Below are 14,957 nucleotides of genomic sequence, written 5' to 3'. Positions count from 1 at the left end.
TAATTAAATATACTTTTTTTTTATAAATGTGTTCTCCTACAACATCAGAGTGTAGCGCCACATTAAATACGCACTACAATGACAATAGTTTAAAGCGATTTGAAGCATGTTTTATTGGGGGGGGGGGGCAGAGCTTTGTGACGTCATTTGAGGGGGGATCTGACTTTTTGTGACGCCGCGTGACGAGGGAGGGGGTCAAAATCGTCCAAAATCGCGTGACGTCATTTATGGACGGCCCCAAAGGCATAATTTGTTTTACTCCTCATGGGTTGTTGTGGAGCATCGTTAAATTAAATCACCAACCTACCATCCTGCACCTCATATATATTGATGGTAGCGCAGTGGTAAGCGTACCATTTAATGAAGAAAAAAAACTGCTCTCCCGAGTTCAATTAGTGCCCGGGCTAGCTAATATCAGTGATGAGTGATAACTGAACGGGTCTTTCACCCACCCGTATTGGCCGGTGTGGTGAAGTATGGTCAAGTGTGATCAAACAACCCTCACTGCATGGAGCATCCTCCATCTAGCAACAGAATGAAACCGTTGCTCGACGACCTGTGAACTCCCCACAACAATGCATCATAATAATAATAATAAGTCTTAGGCTTTTTCGGTAAAGTCACGTAGGTAATAAAATATAAATAAAATTAATAGAAGTAATAATAGAAATAAAATAATAAATCACGACGTTTCGGAGGCAACACAAGTCTCCATCATCAGGTGGGACCGTCACAGCTAAAATTACTGCATCAGTGTGACGGTCCCACCTGATGACGGAGACTTGGGTTGCCTCCGAAACGTCGTGATGTATTATTTTATTATTACTTCTATTAATTTTATTTTTTTACCTACGTGACTTTACCGAAAAAGCCTAAGAGTATGAATCCTTGCAGTCACGAAAGCTTCAAATCTAGAATGCATAATAACATGTTAAATATACGAATTGTGATGATTTGAGTTGTGTATTTATTGAAGACCCTGACTTGTCCCGATAACACGTTCACTCCTCGCAGCTTTCTTTGGGCCGATGTTGAACAGCTTCATTCATGTCATGATGTACTCCTACTACGGGCTGGCGGCTATTCCTGCAATGCAGCCATACCTCTGGTGGAAGAAATATCTCACTCAGGCACAGCTGGTGAGGCACTCATGCGACACCCGTGCACTCAATTTGTCTTTTGGGAACCTCAATAAAACGTCGTGTTTACAGCTCTATGGGAATGAGGGAGGCACGGGCAGGAGGACGGAGACACGGCGAGGAGGAGATACGGGGAGGAGAGAGACATGAAGATAAGGGATATATAAGGAGGCATGGGGAAGACGTGGGGAGGAGAGGCAAGATGAGAGGGGGAATGAGGGCAAGGAAGGATACTCTTACTCAAGTTAAACTATTTTTATTTGACCAAGTAAAGCCCACTGAGCTACTATATAGCGCCTTTTCAGAAGCTACCTGGCCACAAATGATAGCTCAACTAAGTGGCTTATCACGTGGAAATATATAGCAGTAGCCAAATCCTCTAAATGCATGCCGATTCTAAATGTGGAGGGGAAAACCGGGGGACCTGGAGAAAAACCCACGCGACCACGGGGAGAACATGCACACTCCCAATATACAGCAGGCATCTCAGGGTTGGGATCGAATCCACGACCTCCTGTGTATCAGGCGAGGTAGGTAATATCTCGCTACCGTGGCATCCCAAGGACATGGGGAGATACGGGAATATGGAGGGAGACACAGGGAAGAGGAGAGAGCCACGGGGGAAAAGAGGCACGTAGCAGATACACAAGGGGACACAGGGAGAAGCACAGGGCAGCTTTTAAAAAGGAAAATCCATTGTTACACGACACTAATTTGCTTTTCCAGCAATTCCGCTACCCCCCTCCCCCCACCTTCACCAAACTGCAATAACCAGTGTGGTGAAATATGGTTTAAAAAAATCTAAAACCCTGCACAGATGTGGGAAGGCCCTCATCTGGCAGTGGTTTAATAAGAGGCCTCGAAATCTACGTGATTTTTTTTTTACATTTTAAATGTAGAAGATATTTGGGATATCATAAATGTGCTTTCTGCACAAAGTAAATGAACGCATCGCACCAACGATACTATACAGCGCAGTTAAATGAGCACAACTACGTTGTTGCTGCATAACTTTCAGATACAATTGGTGCCAAGCTGGTGATTTTAAGAATATTGTGGCAAAAATTACGGGGAAACGGATTCGCTGCAAGTCGATGACACCCACCACACATTTGCTTTCGATTTACAGGTCCAGTTTGTACTCACAATTGGGCAGACGATATCTGCCATCGTGTGGCCTTGTGGCTTCTCCATCCCGTGGCTCATGTTCCTGACGGGCTACATGTTTTCCCTCACCTTGTTTTTCATCAACTTCTATATGAAGGTGAGCTTTTCGTGGTTGTTACGTCATGGCCATACGTGTAGCCAAAGGCTTTTGTATGAAAAAATAACAATAGGTTTTTACCCTTTCTCGCAATAAAACAGGTGTTAAGATGTTCGAACGCCAAATAAGATAACTATTGCAAGGAATAAAGTCTGCTTTAACCACACGTTCTTGTAGCAAAACATGTCAACATACGCGTTGTCTTTCAAACGGATTGGCCTACACAAGAGACGGCCTTCTTTGTGGCCTCGTCTCAAAACCAGTGTCAGGCCAGATAATGCCAAAAGGCGAATAGTACAAAGACGATCCAAATATTAAGGCAGTTATAGCTGGGGATTGAGCAGTCATATTTGCAGGAAATGTGTTGTCAGTATCAGAGTATGAAAAATAATAGGTTAAGAATGGCAAAGAAAAAAAAGGGTCTCAGTTTGAGTATTGTTTGTTGGAACTTTCTGACTCCATGCCCCTACTGGACATGTCGGGAAAAATGAGCTTCATAGCTAATCGGATTCCTCCAGGATAAATACAGATTCTGATTAATGCTGCACTTAAGAATCCCGATAGGTGATGGGAGTGTGTGTATATATACACACGTGAATATACGTTCTGTACATTACGCAAAAACATTTGTGTTCTCAGATCCAACTTTGCTTCTTCAAAAGCACCCTTATAGTGGTTGTAGACATCGAGTGTGCAGGCAGCAGAACTGCACCAGGGCCCACCAGCAAGAGGGGCCCAATCAGTGGAACTACCAAGGGTTGTGTGGTAAATCGGACAAATGGGCCCTATTTAATTCCTAACATGAGGTGCTCCTCAGCATAGCAACCACACTACACCACCGATTATTTAGTTTTTAAAAGTGTACCAGTTTATAATCCTAGCTGTTTCTGATATTAAAACTTCATTTCACAAAAATGCACACTGGATTCTTGTAAGGACATTTCAAGTTGTACGCAATGCATCCTGTTACGTTGGCTTTCGAGGTTGTGCTATATACCTCAGAGGCGTTTCCAGGTTGTATCGTGGGTTATTCGGCACGAAGTCTGACGTTTCGCTCCACTTGCTGGGAGCTTCTTCAGGAACAGACACTTCAAAACGTCAGACATCATGCCGAACAACACTCCGGTACAACCCGATGAAACACACAATAGGGAATGGCGCACAATGCATGTTCTCACTCATCCCGTTCCCGTCCGGCCTAGACATACAAGAAGAGTCGTTCAAGACGACACTTGAAATCGAGAGAGGAAGAGGGCGATTATAACGGCTACAGCAATGGACACTCCATCACCGTGGAGACCAGGACTGTCGTTCGCAAGAAGGTTGCTCTGGACTGAGGTGTATTCCCACCAGACATCGACTTCCGAATGACCACAGGGCAACAGTGAAAACGCACGGCAACTGCAGAAACATCGACGAGACGCGTGACGCGATGAGTCCAAAACTAGAACCCCGTGGTCAGCCATGTCTTGCGTTCACTTTGTTTTTACTAAACGCTTTACTTTTTTTTTGTTGACCTGCAAAGCACAATGATGATTTTACCGGTTACCTGGCCGACAAGGGCAAGACGGTTTTTGCGACGCATTCCAGGAGTTTGAGCCGCGTAAGGGGGTGCAGAACGTGTAAGCGCAATAATCCAGGAAGAATACAATTCCTTTAAAGTGGCTGCCGGTGTAAGGAAAGGTGAAGCTTTTGTAGCTTGATTTTTTTAAAGCTTGAATGTTAATTATTCACGATGCCAGCAATTAATCGACATGTATATTTTGGCATTGCTGGAATGTACAACGAGCAGCAGTGTCATCCCGCAAGGTGGACATTTTACGTAGTTTTGGAAATTTATAAAAAGCTTGATTTTTTTAAAGGGGTTGTTAAGAAAAATAGGGGCAAATATTTTATTTTAAAAATAAGTCCAAATTCGGAAAACTCAAACAACTTACAAGTAAATATTTGTAAAGCTAAAAAGTTGTAGGCCATTGTCAATTCTGTTGAAATGTTATTTTTCAATGAAAGATGGCAACTAAAAAAAACATCCAAATGAAATTGCTGAATATATCAAGTATAAGTATGCCATCTAATCATGTTGACAGAATCCAAATTATTTCCTAAGATGCCTGTGAGCAATCTATGGGGCTACATTTGTATTGGAGGAATAAAATAATTCCCAGCCACTACGATTCAATCAACTGCTTTGACTCAGGACCACGATTCGATTCAATAATCACTATTTTTTTGTGGCAAACGTATCAGCCTCGAGCAGCTGCAGGTGGGATCCCACGAATACATTTCATAAATATTCTCGCACAATTCAACGTCAAGTACCCGTGAGCTTAAGAATCACAGGTGAGAAACCGGTGTATTTTTATACCCCGAAAAAGTGAATTCTTACAACGGAAGAAAACCGTGGCTCCGAAAGCTTCGCAACACGATACTTAAACGCAACCGTAACGGGCACCTCGGCCTTGGCGCTCTCCTTCAGTGAATCACAATGTGATTTACAAGCAAGCGCGGAACCTGTGATGAGATTATTAGTCCTCGTGTAGGCAGTGGAAGAGTTGCCTGTCAAGGTCACACCTCGATATTACAGTTGGTGCGTGGCGTGAATTTTTAGCCATCACATGGACCTTTGAATATACAGGTTATGGAAAAAGTATTAAGTTAATTTTTTTTCCAAGTGTTAAGAAAAAGGCAATACTAATACTGTACACATGCAACTTGACTGCCACATGAAAGTATTCATACACACACCATAATTGTACGACTAAATTGCAATTAAAAAATATATTAATATTATATATTAAACAATTGTAAACTACCTTATATTATTAAAATTAGCATGTGCGACTAGCATGTGCCTTCATGTACACAAACTACTGTTTAAGTGTGATTCTTAAAAGTATGGCTATAACAAAGTAATGTTGATGATCTTGTAAGTTTGCTAATCAAACCGAGTGCTTCAGCCCTGGGAATAAAAAAAACACAATAAAGGCACTTCAAATGGAACTGTGTTCTTTGCTATGCCAATTGCCATTGTCGCGTTGTCCTCCATGACCCAAGATCGCACTTCTAACCTATATCGCGATTCTTTTTTGCGTGCGACACTTACCTGTGAACACAAGTATGCCGAGTGGCACATCTTTTCCACGGCGGTTGTACTTGTGGTTTAACCTTTTTGAAGTGGGGGGGGGGATGTTGCCGGTCGAGACACGTAATTATTTTTAAACATTTTCTTTTCGTCCCCCAATCGTAGAACGAGATTGTGTCTCGATCCCGAATTGTTCAACAACAGCAGGGCGTATCGCGTGACCATCGACTCCCGATTGACGTCAATGCCGCGCCGTTTCAAACCATGCAGACCCCGCAGTTAAAATATCTACGCAGCACACCGTAGCTTTCATAAGCGTTTAATTCTAAAGCTTATCAAACAAGTACATGCGTAAGATTCGCCACTAAAAATTCAATCGGTAACAAAAATCAACATGGGCAACATTGCCTGTGAAAAAAGCTTTAGTTTACGCTAAATTTGCATGAAGAGGATGTTGGATTAACCATTAAATAAGCAATAATTCGCAACAGACTTCAAATTTAGGTTTTTGTAGCCAATAAATGCAATGACCTATATTCGTTTTTGGATTTAGGTCACCAAGTAATTTTATGACAACAATTTTTTTTTCCCCAGTCAGCAATTTAAGGACTACAGCTTGTATTTCATTGTCGGACCGAAGCTTTACCTTGTATTTCATTGTCAATGATAAGAATGTTGGCATGAAACTAGCATGTGGCATGACCGAAAATTAAATATAGATCAATGAATAATTATCACGCACTGATAAAGTTAATCAATGTACATATCAGCGTTGTACATCTCATTAAATTAACATTCATCTAGATATTTGGCATACGTATATTTTGAAAATGCAACTTCAATCTTCCTGTAGTTAATATGGACGCCGTTCTTCCTTGTCTGGAACATTTCCCTCAAATGTAAGTAGACGTGAATGTGGCCTCAAGCGTTTGTCGAACTTGATTCAGCTCTTCCTTTTGCTGTAGAAACAATATGACGAAGGGCCAAAGATTACCTTACAAACCATGCTTACAATGCAAGTGAAATATAGACTAGGTTCGCACACGGGGGACTTACAATCAAGAGATCAACGGTTAAATCTCCTGGTGCAGTCGTTGAAACAAGGGAGCAAACGCATCTCAAATACTCTCACCTCTGTCCAATCAGTAGCATTAATACGTACACCAGTCAAAGGCAAGTGTAGCGAGGTATAATGTGGATATACTCCTAACTCTTCAAGAAGTCTGGCCAGCATAAAAGTGTAGAACAAATACACACTCGAAGGGCTCGATAGAGCTCCCCCTAATGAAGGCCCTTCTACCAGTAGTTTTTTATAAGCTCGTTAAAATGTGTTGCACACTTACAGCTTCATTCAAAAGACGGTCTTGGTAGACTTTCAATTCTTCCCGCAGTGTCCGAGTCTAAAACAATTGCAATAAAAGATGGGTGTTAAAAATCTTTTAAACATCACTTTTCCAAATGGATCACTAAAAATGCTTCCACTCCCATCACATCTCAGAAACTAAACCAGATTGATTCTGCACAGTGCTTGGATTGGCAAACATCATCCAAGCATATCAAGGTTGTTGGTAGAGGCTGCGTGGCTATGTCGTTGGGCAGCAGAGAGCACAGTTTAACACGAGGCTTTCGCGACCAATATTATTCATAATAGTGCGGCCTGGAAACGTATTAAGTAATACATCTTACAACTTGTATTCCTTACAGAGTAAACGTATGCTAATTAACTGATTACTAATCTATTATATTATTACAATAACCCCCCCTTCCGCCTTCTGATCTCTCCACCTGATGGGTTCACAATTATGATGTCATCTTGCTCTATTTAAGCCTGGAAGCACGTGGATTACGTCACTATTCTGGCAAATCGCCTGATGCTGGATGCAATTACCAGCGAAACGTCGGTACTCAAATTGTAAATGTTATGGATTTACTCTCCAACACACTGGTGGGCTGATGTAGTAACTAATAGGCGCGTTGTTTACGTGACAAACCTTACTGGCTGCGTCGGGTGGAGGATTACGACACATTTATACTTACGCGATCCGACCCAAAATACTTTATTATGAAGAAAGCACAGTGTGGCAAGCATTAGATGTTGGTGCTGTACTTGCTACACCTCCACATGTAAACCTTCACCAGTTAAGTAATGTAAAATAACCCTTGACCCTCCAAGTGTTAGGAGGCCCTCATCCAGCAGTTAGGGTTTAAAAAGGACTGTACACATCCAAAACCATGCAAAGTGGCGATAGTGTGTAACGTCATGAAGAAACAACGAAATTAAGAATACTTACTCCATTTTCAATCATTGTCCTGTCTTCCTTATCAGACTGATGTTGACTTTCCACAAATAGGCTTTGCATTCGTTTCAGCCTAGAAAACAATTCCAGTATTTAAACCAGGTTAGTCTATGGCTGCATAAACTAACAACAAGAAGACCGGACGTAAACATTCTGCGTTAAAATGCACTGTGAGGTTTGATGAAAATAAAACGTTTTCTGATGTTTTTTTATGCAAATGTTTTCCTGGTGGGAAAAAATATTGAAAAACACAATTCCACTAATCGAAATGGTAACCTGACTAACTAATAAATGGAAGTGTCAAGGAGTTCCAGCCCAGGTAACTCTTGAACTCCGACTTCATTACGTCTTCAACACAACACTTCAGGGAATTCCTGCCTTCAGGCAACACGAATCCCTTTCTCTCAACTTATTTTATCCTCTTCCCCATCCTTTCTAGAATGTTTCCCCGACTCTCCACCAATCCCCTTAATTTATCCTCGCACTCTCCCAAGCCACTCATTGGCATTAGTTATATTTTTCCCAGGCTCTTTCAAATTACCCTGATGACCAATCTGATTTGAATGGTTCTCCATCTTCTAAATCATATTGTGTGCTCAAGGTCGGCTCCCCCTGTTGTGATAAGTCACCAACCAGAGTCCAGTATGCTATTCGAACTCGCAGGCCGTTAGAACCGGTGAGTGTATATTTGTGAATTTCTTAATAGGGTTTCTCGCCTCTCGGCGTCACTTGCACAAGTGTGGAATGAAAGCAAAGTGCATTTTTCAATATTCGGCAAAAACTCCATCAGTGAAAATTCCATAAATTTAACTTTCTTAATTAAGAAGCTTAGATATATTCATTGGGCTTAATGGACAATTATGAATTGGTATAAAATACAAACCTTTCTTCTTGCTTTATCCTGAAGGCCATGAAAGATTTTTCCTGTTTCTTCCAAAAGTTCTAATGAAACATATCGTATGATTAATCTGGATCTACTTCATATGTTATGCAACAATACATCACATAAAAGTTTAGATAGAACCTGATAAGGGTGGCTTCATTTATCAGCATGTTTTGACTTCTTGTTAAAAAGGGATCACACCTATTCATTAACACATAATGTCCGTGTCACTGCGTGTCAGAGCTGGACTTTACCAGTGCAACTATTTAAAAAAACATCCTTTTAATACAGGTGCATGCAAATAATGCAATAAATTACAGAGGTACAGAAGATAATCAACTTATACGGAAAATATATCATCGCACGTTTCACCAGGTAAAACGAGAAAGGAGGTTGCAATGGGTGGAGGGGACACGTGTGCAGGTTGGGAACAGAGGGCAGGTTACCACGACAGGCACCCAGATGTTGGCGATCGAGCGGACGATCTAAAGCCAGGCGGTGAGCTACCATCAGAGCCGACCATCGGCTATCATAATAGCTGTGCCGATGGTCACCTGGCGAAGGGATCTATTGAAAGAAATAAGCAACGGCGAAGTGCGATGGCTTCAACGGACATTAGCCATGACGACCTCTTGAATATACGTACCAGCATGTCATTCTCCATCTCCTTAAGCAATTTGGTTTCCTCATTCGCATTCTGCAGTTCGTCAAGCAGTATTCTCTGCATGCGCTTTATTTTCTGAATCCTAGAAGGGCACAAAACGCATTTTCACACGTATATAAATGCACTTCAAGATACGTAAAAAATACAATGCAATTACATTCGCATCGCTCTCGAATATGCAGTTTAAGTATAGGAAGTCAAATATTGCAAGGGGAATTCAGAAAATCTATGCGATGATCGTAATGGCCCATGTGTCGGTGGATCTGTTCTTATTTTTCATTCGGTTAAGATGGTATGTGCAGTTAAACAACCACTGCAATATCTTCTTATTCAGTTTACGTTTTGCTTTGCTCCTCTCTTATATCCTTAAATATTTAGGTGATGGAATACATGTTCATTTTATTTTAGTTATTTTTCTCCATTGCATCAGGCCTGTGTTTGTTTCCACTTCATATTCTGGTCCCTTTCTTGGCCCTTCTCTCCAAATTTGGATTTTCTCCTATCACCACTTGCCTGGGATTTCCCCTGGGATTTGCTGGAGCCTGTGCTGTGTTGGTGTGGAATGTCTCTTGGGGTCTGCTCAACACAACATGGCAGCACAAAGATTCTCCCCCAGGGCCTCCCTATTTTGTTATTCCTGAATAAATTATCCATATTTCCCACGTTTTGTGTTTCTAACTTGCAATGGCAAGGCATTTTGAGAATTTAAGGTCTCAATAAATGCAAATCCGTATCCTTATGTAGCCTAACAGGTACGTTTTAATGGCCAATATGACTCAGGATGTTTTTTTAGGATAGGCCATGTAATGATCAGACCACATTCCCTCCATCGACTTCAATTGCTATATTTGGTTGTGAGAATTGTTCTTTGACTTACCAGCGAGCCGAAACAATAATTGGCGTGTTAAGATGCTCAAACACATGACAATGAATTTAGGTTGTCGTGGGTTTTGCGACAGCAATTTAGTCAGATCGTTGTGGCCTAACCCAACAATATATTATGAATGTTGTTACATGTTTAACCGAAGCAGTACAATGCATTTAGACCATGGATGACTGTTTTAAATAATACGAGTGTAATTCACCATAATGGGAACCACACGTCAATATAAAGACCATAGACTACAAGGGAGTGGGTGTCTCATTGAAATGAATGCAGTGCTGTAATTAAATCCAGTTTGCACCTATGAGCCGGTGGTACATGATTTAGATTCATACGGTAGGGTGGAGTATATCCAAAGGACACCCACACTATGTTGACTTCTCAAAGCGGTCCTTATTTGCACAACCCTGGAAATGAAGGGCCGAGTTAAACCACCCCAACTGGCACTCACAATTAATGCTGCACCCGTGAATGGAGAAATCTGAAGTACATTTCAAAAGGATAACAAAACCCAGCCGAAGACACACTTAGCACTGCGGCTATTATTGTGCGTTTAACATACACACACCTTCGGTGTCGCATCTGGCCCCACAGCTTGGACATCTCATTTTCAGTCACCCGTAGGGAGTTCTTTGTGTACGCCTCAATTTTGTCATACTTTGCCTGTCACACGTATTATAACGGGTTAGTTCATTGCATGCATCAAAATACAGTTGTGTGTACATATCCTAATAACCAAACAATTAAGTATACACATCTAAACAACCAAAATAAGTTATACAACCGTCCATTAAACACCGCATATATATACATAACAAGTAACTTATATGTACCAAAGTCAGGACAAATTTCAACCACGTGATGTGTGGAGTGGGAGTGCAATGTTCAGTGCACTGCTCCACGAATAAAGCAATGATTCCCGACTACCGTCAACATTGGTCGTGAGCAATGCCTGATCTGGTTCTGGGTCCGCCACCCCTCCGTCACCACCCCCCCCCAAACCACCCCCCACCACTTCACCAACCGGTACTCACCAACGTAGCAAGTGTGGTCAAATAACCCCCAATATTTGAATTGCGTTAAGTCTTCATGCGGCAGTGAACCATCACGAGCAATACGTGTTTTTATATATAGATACACAATTTACCTGGAATACTATTTAAGCTCATGATGAGGGTTAACGTCGTTTCATTGTTCACTCGTTGAAAATAATATAAACGATTCATAATGCACGTGGGTAAATGACCATTAAAGCTACCTTTGTAATTTCCACTATGTTGGTGCTGAAGTTTTTGAGCGATATGGCAATGCTGTCATCATTAACGATTTCCTCCACGTCTGCATCAAGACTTAGCTCATCGCTCGAAGCATCGTCGCTCGATACGTCATCTGAAAACATGCCGGCAGACAGCAATAACCAAAAATACCTTTTGTCACATCATCCATCATAATGCGTCAAAACTCAATGTAATGGAGCTCTTCAAGTGAATGTTAGCTAATTTAATTAAATGTCCCATTATCTTTTGATGGTATCAACTTTTAAGTGCACCGCAATGCTTAATACAGCTGTACATGCGTAACCATTAAAATCACAGGTACAAGAATCATGGCTCAATTAGTAAGCATGCAACTAATTACCCGTACCAGTGTTTGGACAAAAGTGTCAGTTCGGGTCAAGATCTGATTCAAAAAAGATTATCACGTTTTATCACCTTATTTTTATTGCTTATCAATTTGTTCTATCATTTGTAATGGTAACTGCTTCATTGTCATAAATCCAAAACCATATAATTTGCACTTAATTTTAATTGTTCCTGAGTAGGTTTCCCGCAGATGTGCTCTATCGCTCCCAGATGTGTTCGAGTTCTATCGCATGATGTCTGCTTCACTCCAATCTTTCGTGGAACTCAAAAACACCTCAGACTTACAAAACACGCTATTAATACCTTTGATGCAGACGATTCGAATGTAAAGTTGAAATACCAACTTTGTGTGTGTATAAGTTAAGTTTTTCAATAGCCTCCGTGAATGTCAGTGGTATTACCTGTGAATGGGATTGACGAATCGTGATGAAAAAATATATATTTTAAATCATTTATGCATCACATGTATTGATATGCTTGTTTACCCATGAAAGCCTAATTGAGTCTCAGAAGGGTCCTCCCAAATGTTTGCAGTAGGGGGACAATGTTGCTGTGTAATCCCAATTGGAATAATTTTCACGTCACAATTTAGCATTGGAATGTTAACCAATAACAGTTATACAGTCCATTTTATATTTATTTAGCTGTGGAGGAAACTAGACAAAACCTGGAACAAAACCACACAGAACAGGAGAAAATAGAAACTCCCCGTAGAGTGGTTTTGACGAGTTCAATCACCTGCTGTGTTGGAAACCATAACTACTGCTGCAGAATTTAACAGCTTTTTTGGTTTTAGTGTAGACTGTCTGGAACAAATCATCTCGTTCATCTCGTCGTAAGTGGCACGTTCTGAAGATTGTCTTTCACTTGGCTGTATTGAGCATTTTCTTGAACGGTCAAACGCTGATAAAACAAATGTGTACAACTGTAATTGTTTCATGCAGTGTGAAACTCTCATTCAAGTTTTTTCACTCATTCTGCAATCATGAAATGTGTACACTTCAAGGTCACTGTGCCTAAAATGCCATGCATTTCAAACACAGCCGGGTGTATGGCCGTCTGGTAAACTGACCTGCTCTACGCGCCTGCTTATACTTTAGACTCTTCTTGGCAGATGTTGACGGAGGTGTATTCAATAACTAAACACCAACAGATATTGCAATGCAGGTTATACACGACACATCGGTGCAATAATATATAAAAGGAAACATCCCCATAACGTTGCTTAAACACGTTCATTGGACGTTAGTCCACAAAGCCCATCGGCCAATGGATTACAATTTTATTTTATTCTGTTTGTGGTAAAACAGTCCCTTGTCTTATATGTTATTTCCCACAATCCACCACAATTAACCAAATCACCCAGAATTCCCCTCTCATCAAATCTGGATCGAGCTTGGATGGGCAACCACATTGGGCACAGTGTCGTCAGACGGCTGTGGAACTGTGCTACTTGGTGGTCAGCCAAGGGCAATGCAGAAAACTCCTGTTATACTATACATCCATGCTCCCATATATAAACTATCCACCTGTACCAATCCACACTGATCAGCATGGTGAATCGTAAACAAAACAAGACCCCTGACCCACGCAGAGTGGGGAAGCCCTAGGTCAATGCAGTTGATTGGCAAAGGGGTTTTACACGTGCGTGTACAATACAGCACAACAGTGCACGTAACATTCAGAACGATCCGTCTATGAAAAATTAAGTGAAAGCAAAACGTGCGTAGCCTGTGTGAAGCGAAGGTACTAACGGGTTCTGGTGCGTAGCTGCATTTCTCTGTGGGAGTGTTCAAGTTGGTCAGCTTGGACGGCTGATACAAGCAGCGTTTAAAAGTCTGCTGTGAAGCCTGTGATGCCTCTGGGCTGGACTCAGACTGCAACATAGAGTCTTCATCAATATCGTCCACAAGTTGACTTAGAGTGTTCATTATACTTTCTGGGAACTGCAAGAGAAGGTAAAAGCAAATAACTTGATTATATTATCCTCGCTTGATAGTGAACTTCAACAGTTAATTTGCACCCTAGGTTAAGTTTAAGATTGAAAAGTCAAAAGTTAATTATTATTTTAAATCAGCAACATTAAAAGTAATAAAACACTCGAAAATACATTTATTATATTGCATTCATGAAAACATGATAAATCAACATCACCTCTTTCCTCAATGTGCTTTCATACCTCTTTAGCAATTGGTGAATCTTGTGAATTGTTGGAGAGTGAGTTTTCAGGGACCACAAGTGACAAAGCAGGCGATTCAACATAGCCAGGGGAAATCGACCCAAGACTGAACGACTTTTCAGCCAAGGATGGCATTGGCGAGGCGGCGAGTGGCCGGTTGTATATTTCTACAATTCCAACTGGCAAATAGTTCTCACCTGCATTTTCACAAACAGCAAAAGAACATCTTCTCAAGTCTCCAATTTCAAAACATAATTGTGATCAATCGTTTTCAACCATACAACAGTTGCTGGACATAAGCACACCATGTATAAGTACAGCTTTGAACGAAGCAACAGATCACATTCCTCCAGTGGTTGTAGAAAGGGCAACTTCTGATCCAAACACAATTTGTATAGTGGGTGGCCCAAATGTTAGGAAACATATGGTTATTTAATTTATTTTAACACTGCCATTAAAAGTTTAAACAGTTTAGTGTTTTAAGATATAATTTGATCTATTATCGTTATTAATATCTATTTTTCGTTTGCCTGTGGGGTCACCTCAAATCCCTGAATGAACCGAGACAAAAAAAAGATGAATATTCAAAAATGTTTCCTGTAATCTTAAAAGAAAAGTCCTAAAATAATTTTAACAGAGAATGTATGCATGTGTGCATTCATGTTAATGTAAGTGAATTTGAACATTTCTTCAAATAAATGAAATAACCCGACGTGATGTGTTAGTAAATGTAATAACCCTTTGTGAACAACTTTTGAACCACCCCGCATAACCACACCAGGCTTTGCTACCAACAGTGTGCTCAAATCCAGCTTCACTGGGTTACGTTTTACAAAATTCAAAATGCAAATTACAACCACGAAAGAAAAGGCTTGTAATCTAAATGAAAAGAAAATGCGTACAAACTTTGAACCAACAATTCA

At 40.8% G+C, this 14,957-nt stretch overlaps 2 protein-coding genes across 5 annotated transcripts in view; one reads left to right on the top strand and one right to left on the bottom strand.

The window, feature by feature from the left end:
- The window catches only part of LOC144717911 (very long chain fatty acid elongase 5-like), a 29,302-nt gene extending 24,247 nt beyond the window's left edge, over nucleotides 1-5,055 (top strand). The window contains exons 6-8 of the mRNA XM_078593714.1: nucleotides 1,015-1,139; nucleotides 2,269-2,403; nucleotides 3,606-5,055. Coding sequence (XP_078449840.1) covers nucleotides 1,015-1,139; nucleotides 2,269-2,403; nucleotides 3,606-3,740 — 395 coding nt within the window. The 3' untranslated portion in view covers nucleotides 3,741-5,055. The remainder of the gene's footprint in view (nucleotides 1-1,014; nucleotides 1,140-2,268; nucleotides 2,404-3,605) is intronic.
- A 733-nt stretch (nucleotides 5,056-5,788) lies between these two features.
- LOC144717910 (uncharacterized) overlaps nucleotides 5,789-14,957 on the bottom strand; it is a 31,380-nt gene continuing 22,211 nt past the window's right edge. For 3 of the 4 annotated variants that reach the window (XM_078593711.1, XM_078593712.1, XM_078593710.1), the window contains 11 exons: nucleotides 14,035-14,231; nucleotides 13,610-13,801; nucleotides 12,928-12,994; nucleotides 12,594-12,758; nucleotides 11,471-11,601; nucleotides 10,781-10,875; nucleotides 9,312-9,411; nucleotides 8,666-8,724; nucleotides 7,777-7,855; nucleotides 6,829-6,885; nucleotides 5,789-6,444 (listed from right to left, as the gene is read on the bottom strand). In XM_078593711.1, coding sequence (XP_078449837.1) covers nucleotides 6,379-6,444; nucleotides 6,829-6,885; nucleotides 7,777-7,855; nucleotides 8,666-8,724; nucleotides 9,312-9,411; nucleotides 10,781-10,875; nucleotides 11,471-11,601; nucleotides 12,594-12,758; nucleotides 12,928-12,994; nucleotides 13,610-13,801; nucleotides 14,035-14,231 — 1,208 coding nt within the window. In that variant the 3' untranslated portion in view covers nucleotides 5,789-6,378. The remainder of the gene's footprint in view (nucleotides 6,445-6,828; nucleotides 6,886-7,776; nucleotides 7,856-8,665; nucleotides 8,725-9,311; nucleotides 9,412-10,780; nucleotides 10,876-11,470; nucleotides 11,602-12,593; nucleotides 12,759-12,927; nucleotides 12,995-13,609; nucleotides 13,802-14,034; nucleotides 14,232-14,957) is intronic. The other variant, XM_078593713.1, reaches the window with a different exon arrangement.

Source organism: Lampetra planeri, chromosome 4 (assembly GCF_965212315.1).
Source record: "Lampetra planeri chromosome 4, kcLamPlan1.2.h2, whole genome shotgun sequence".
Taxonomy (NCBI): Eukaryota; Metazoa; Chordata; class Hyperoartia; order Petromyzontiformes; family Petromyzontidae; genus Lampetra; species Lampetra planeri.
Note: the sequence above shows the minus strand (reverse complement) of the source record. Positions and strands in the feature narration are given on the sequence as shown.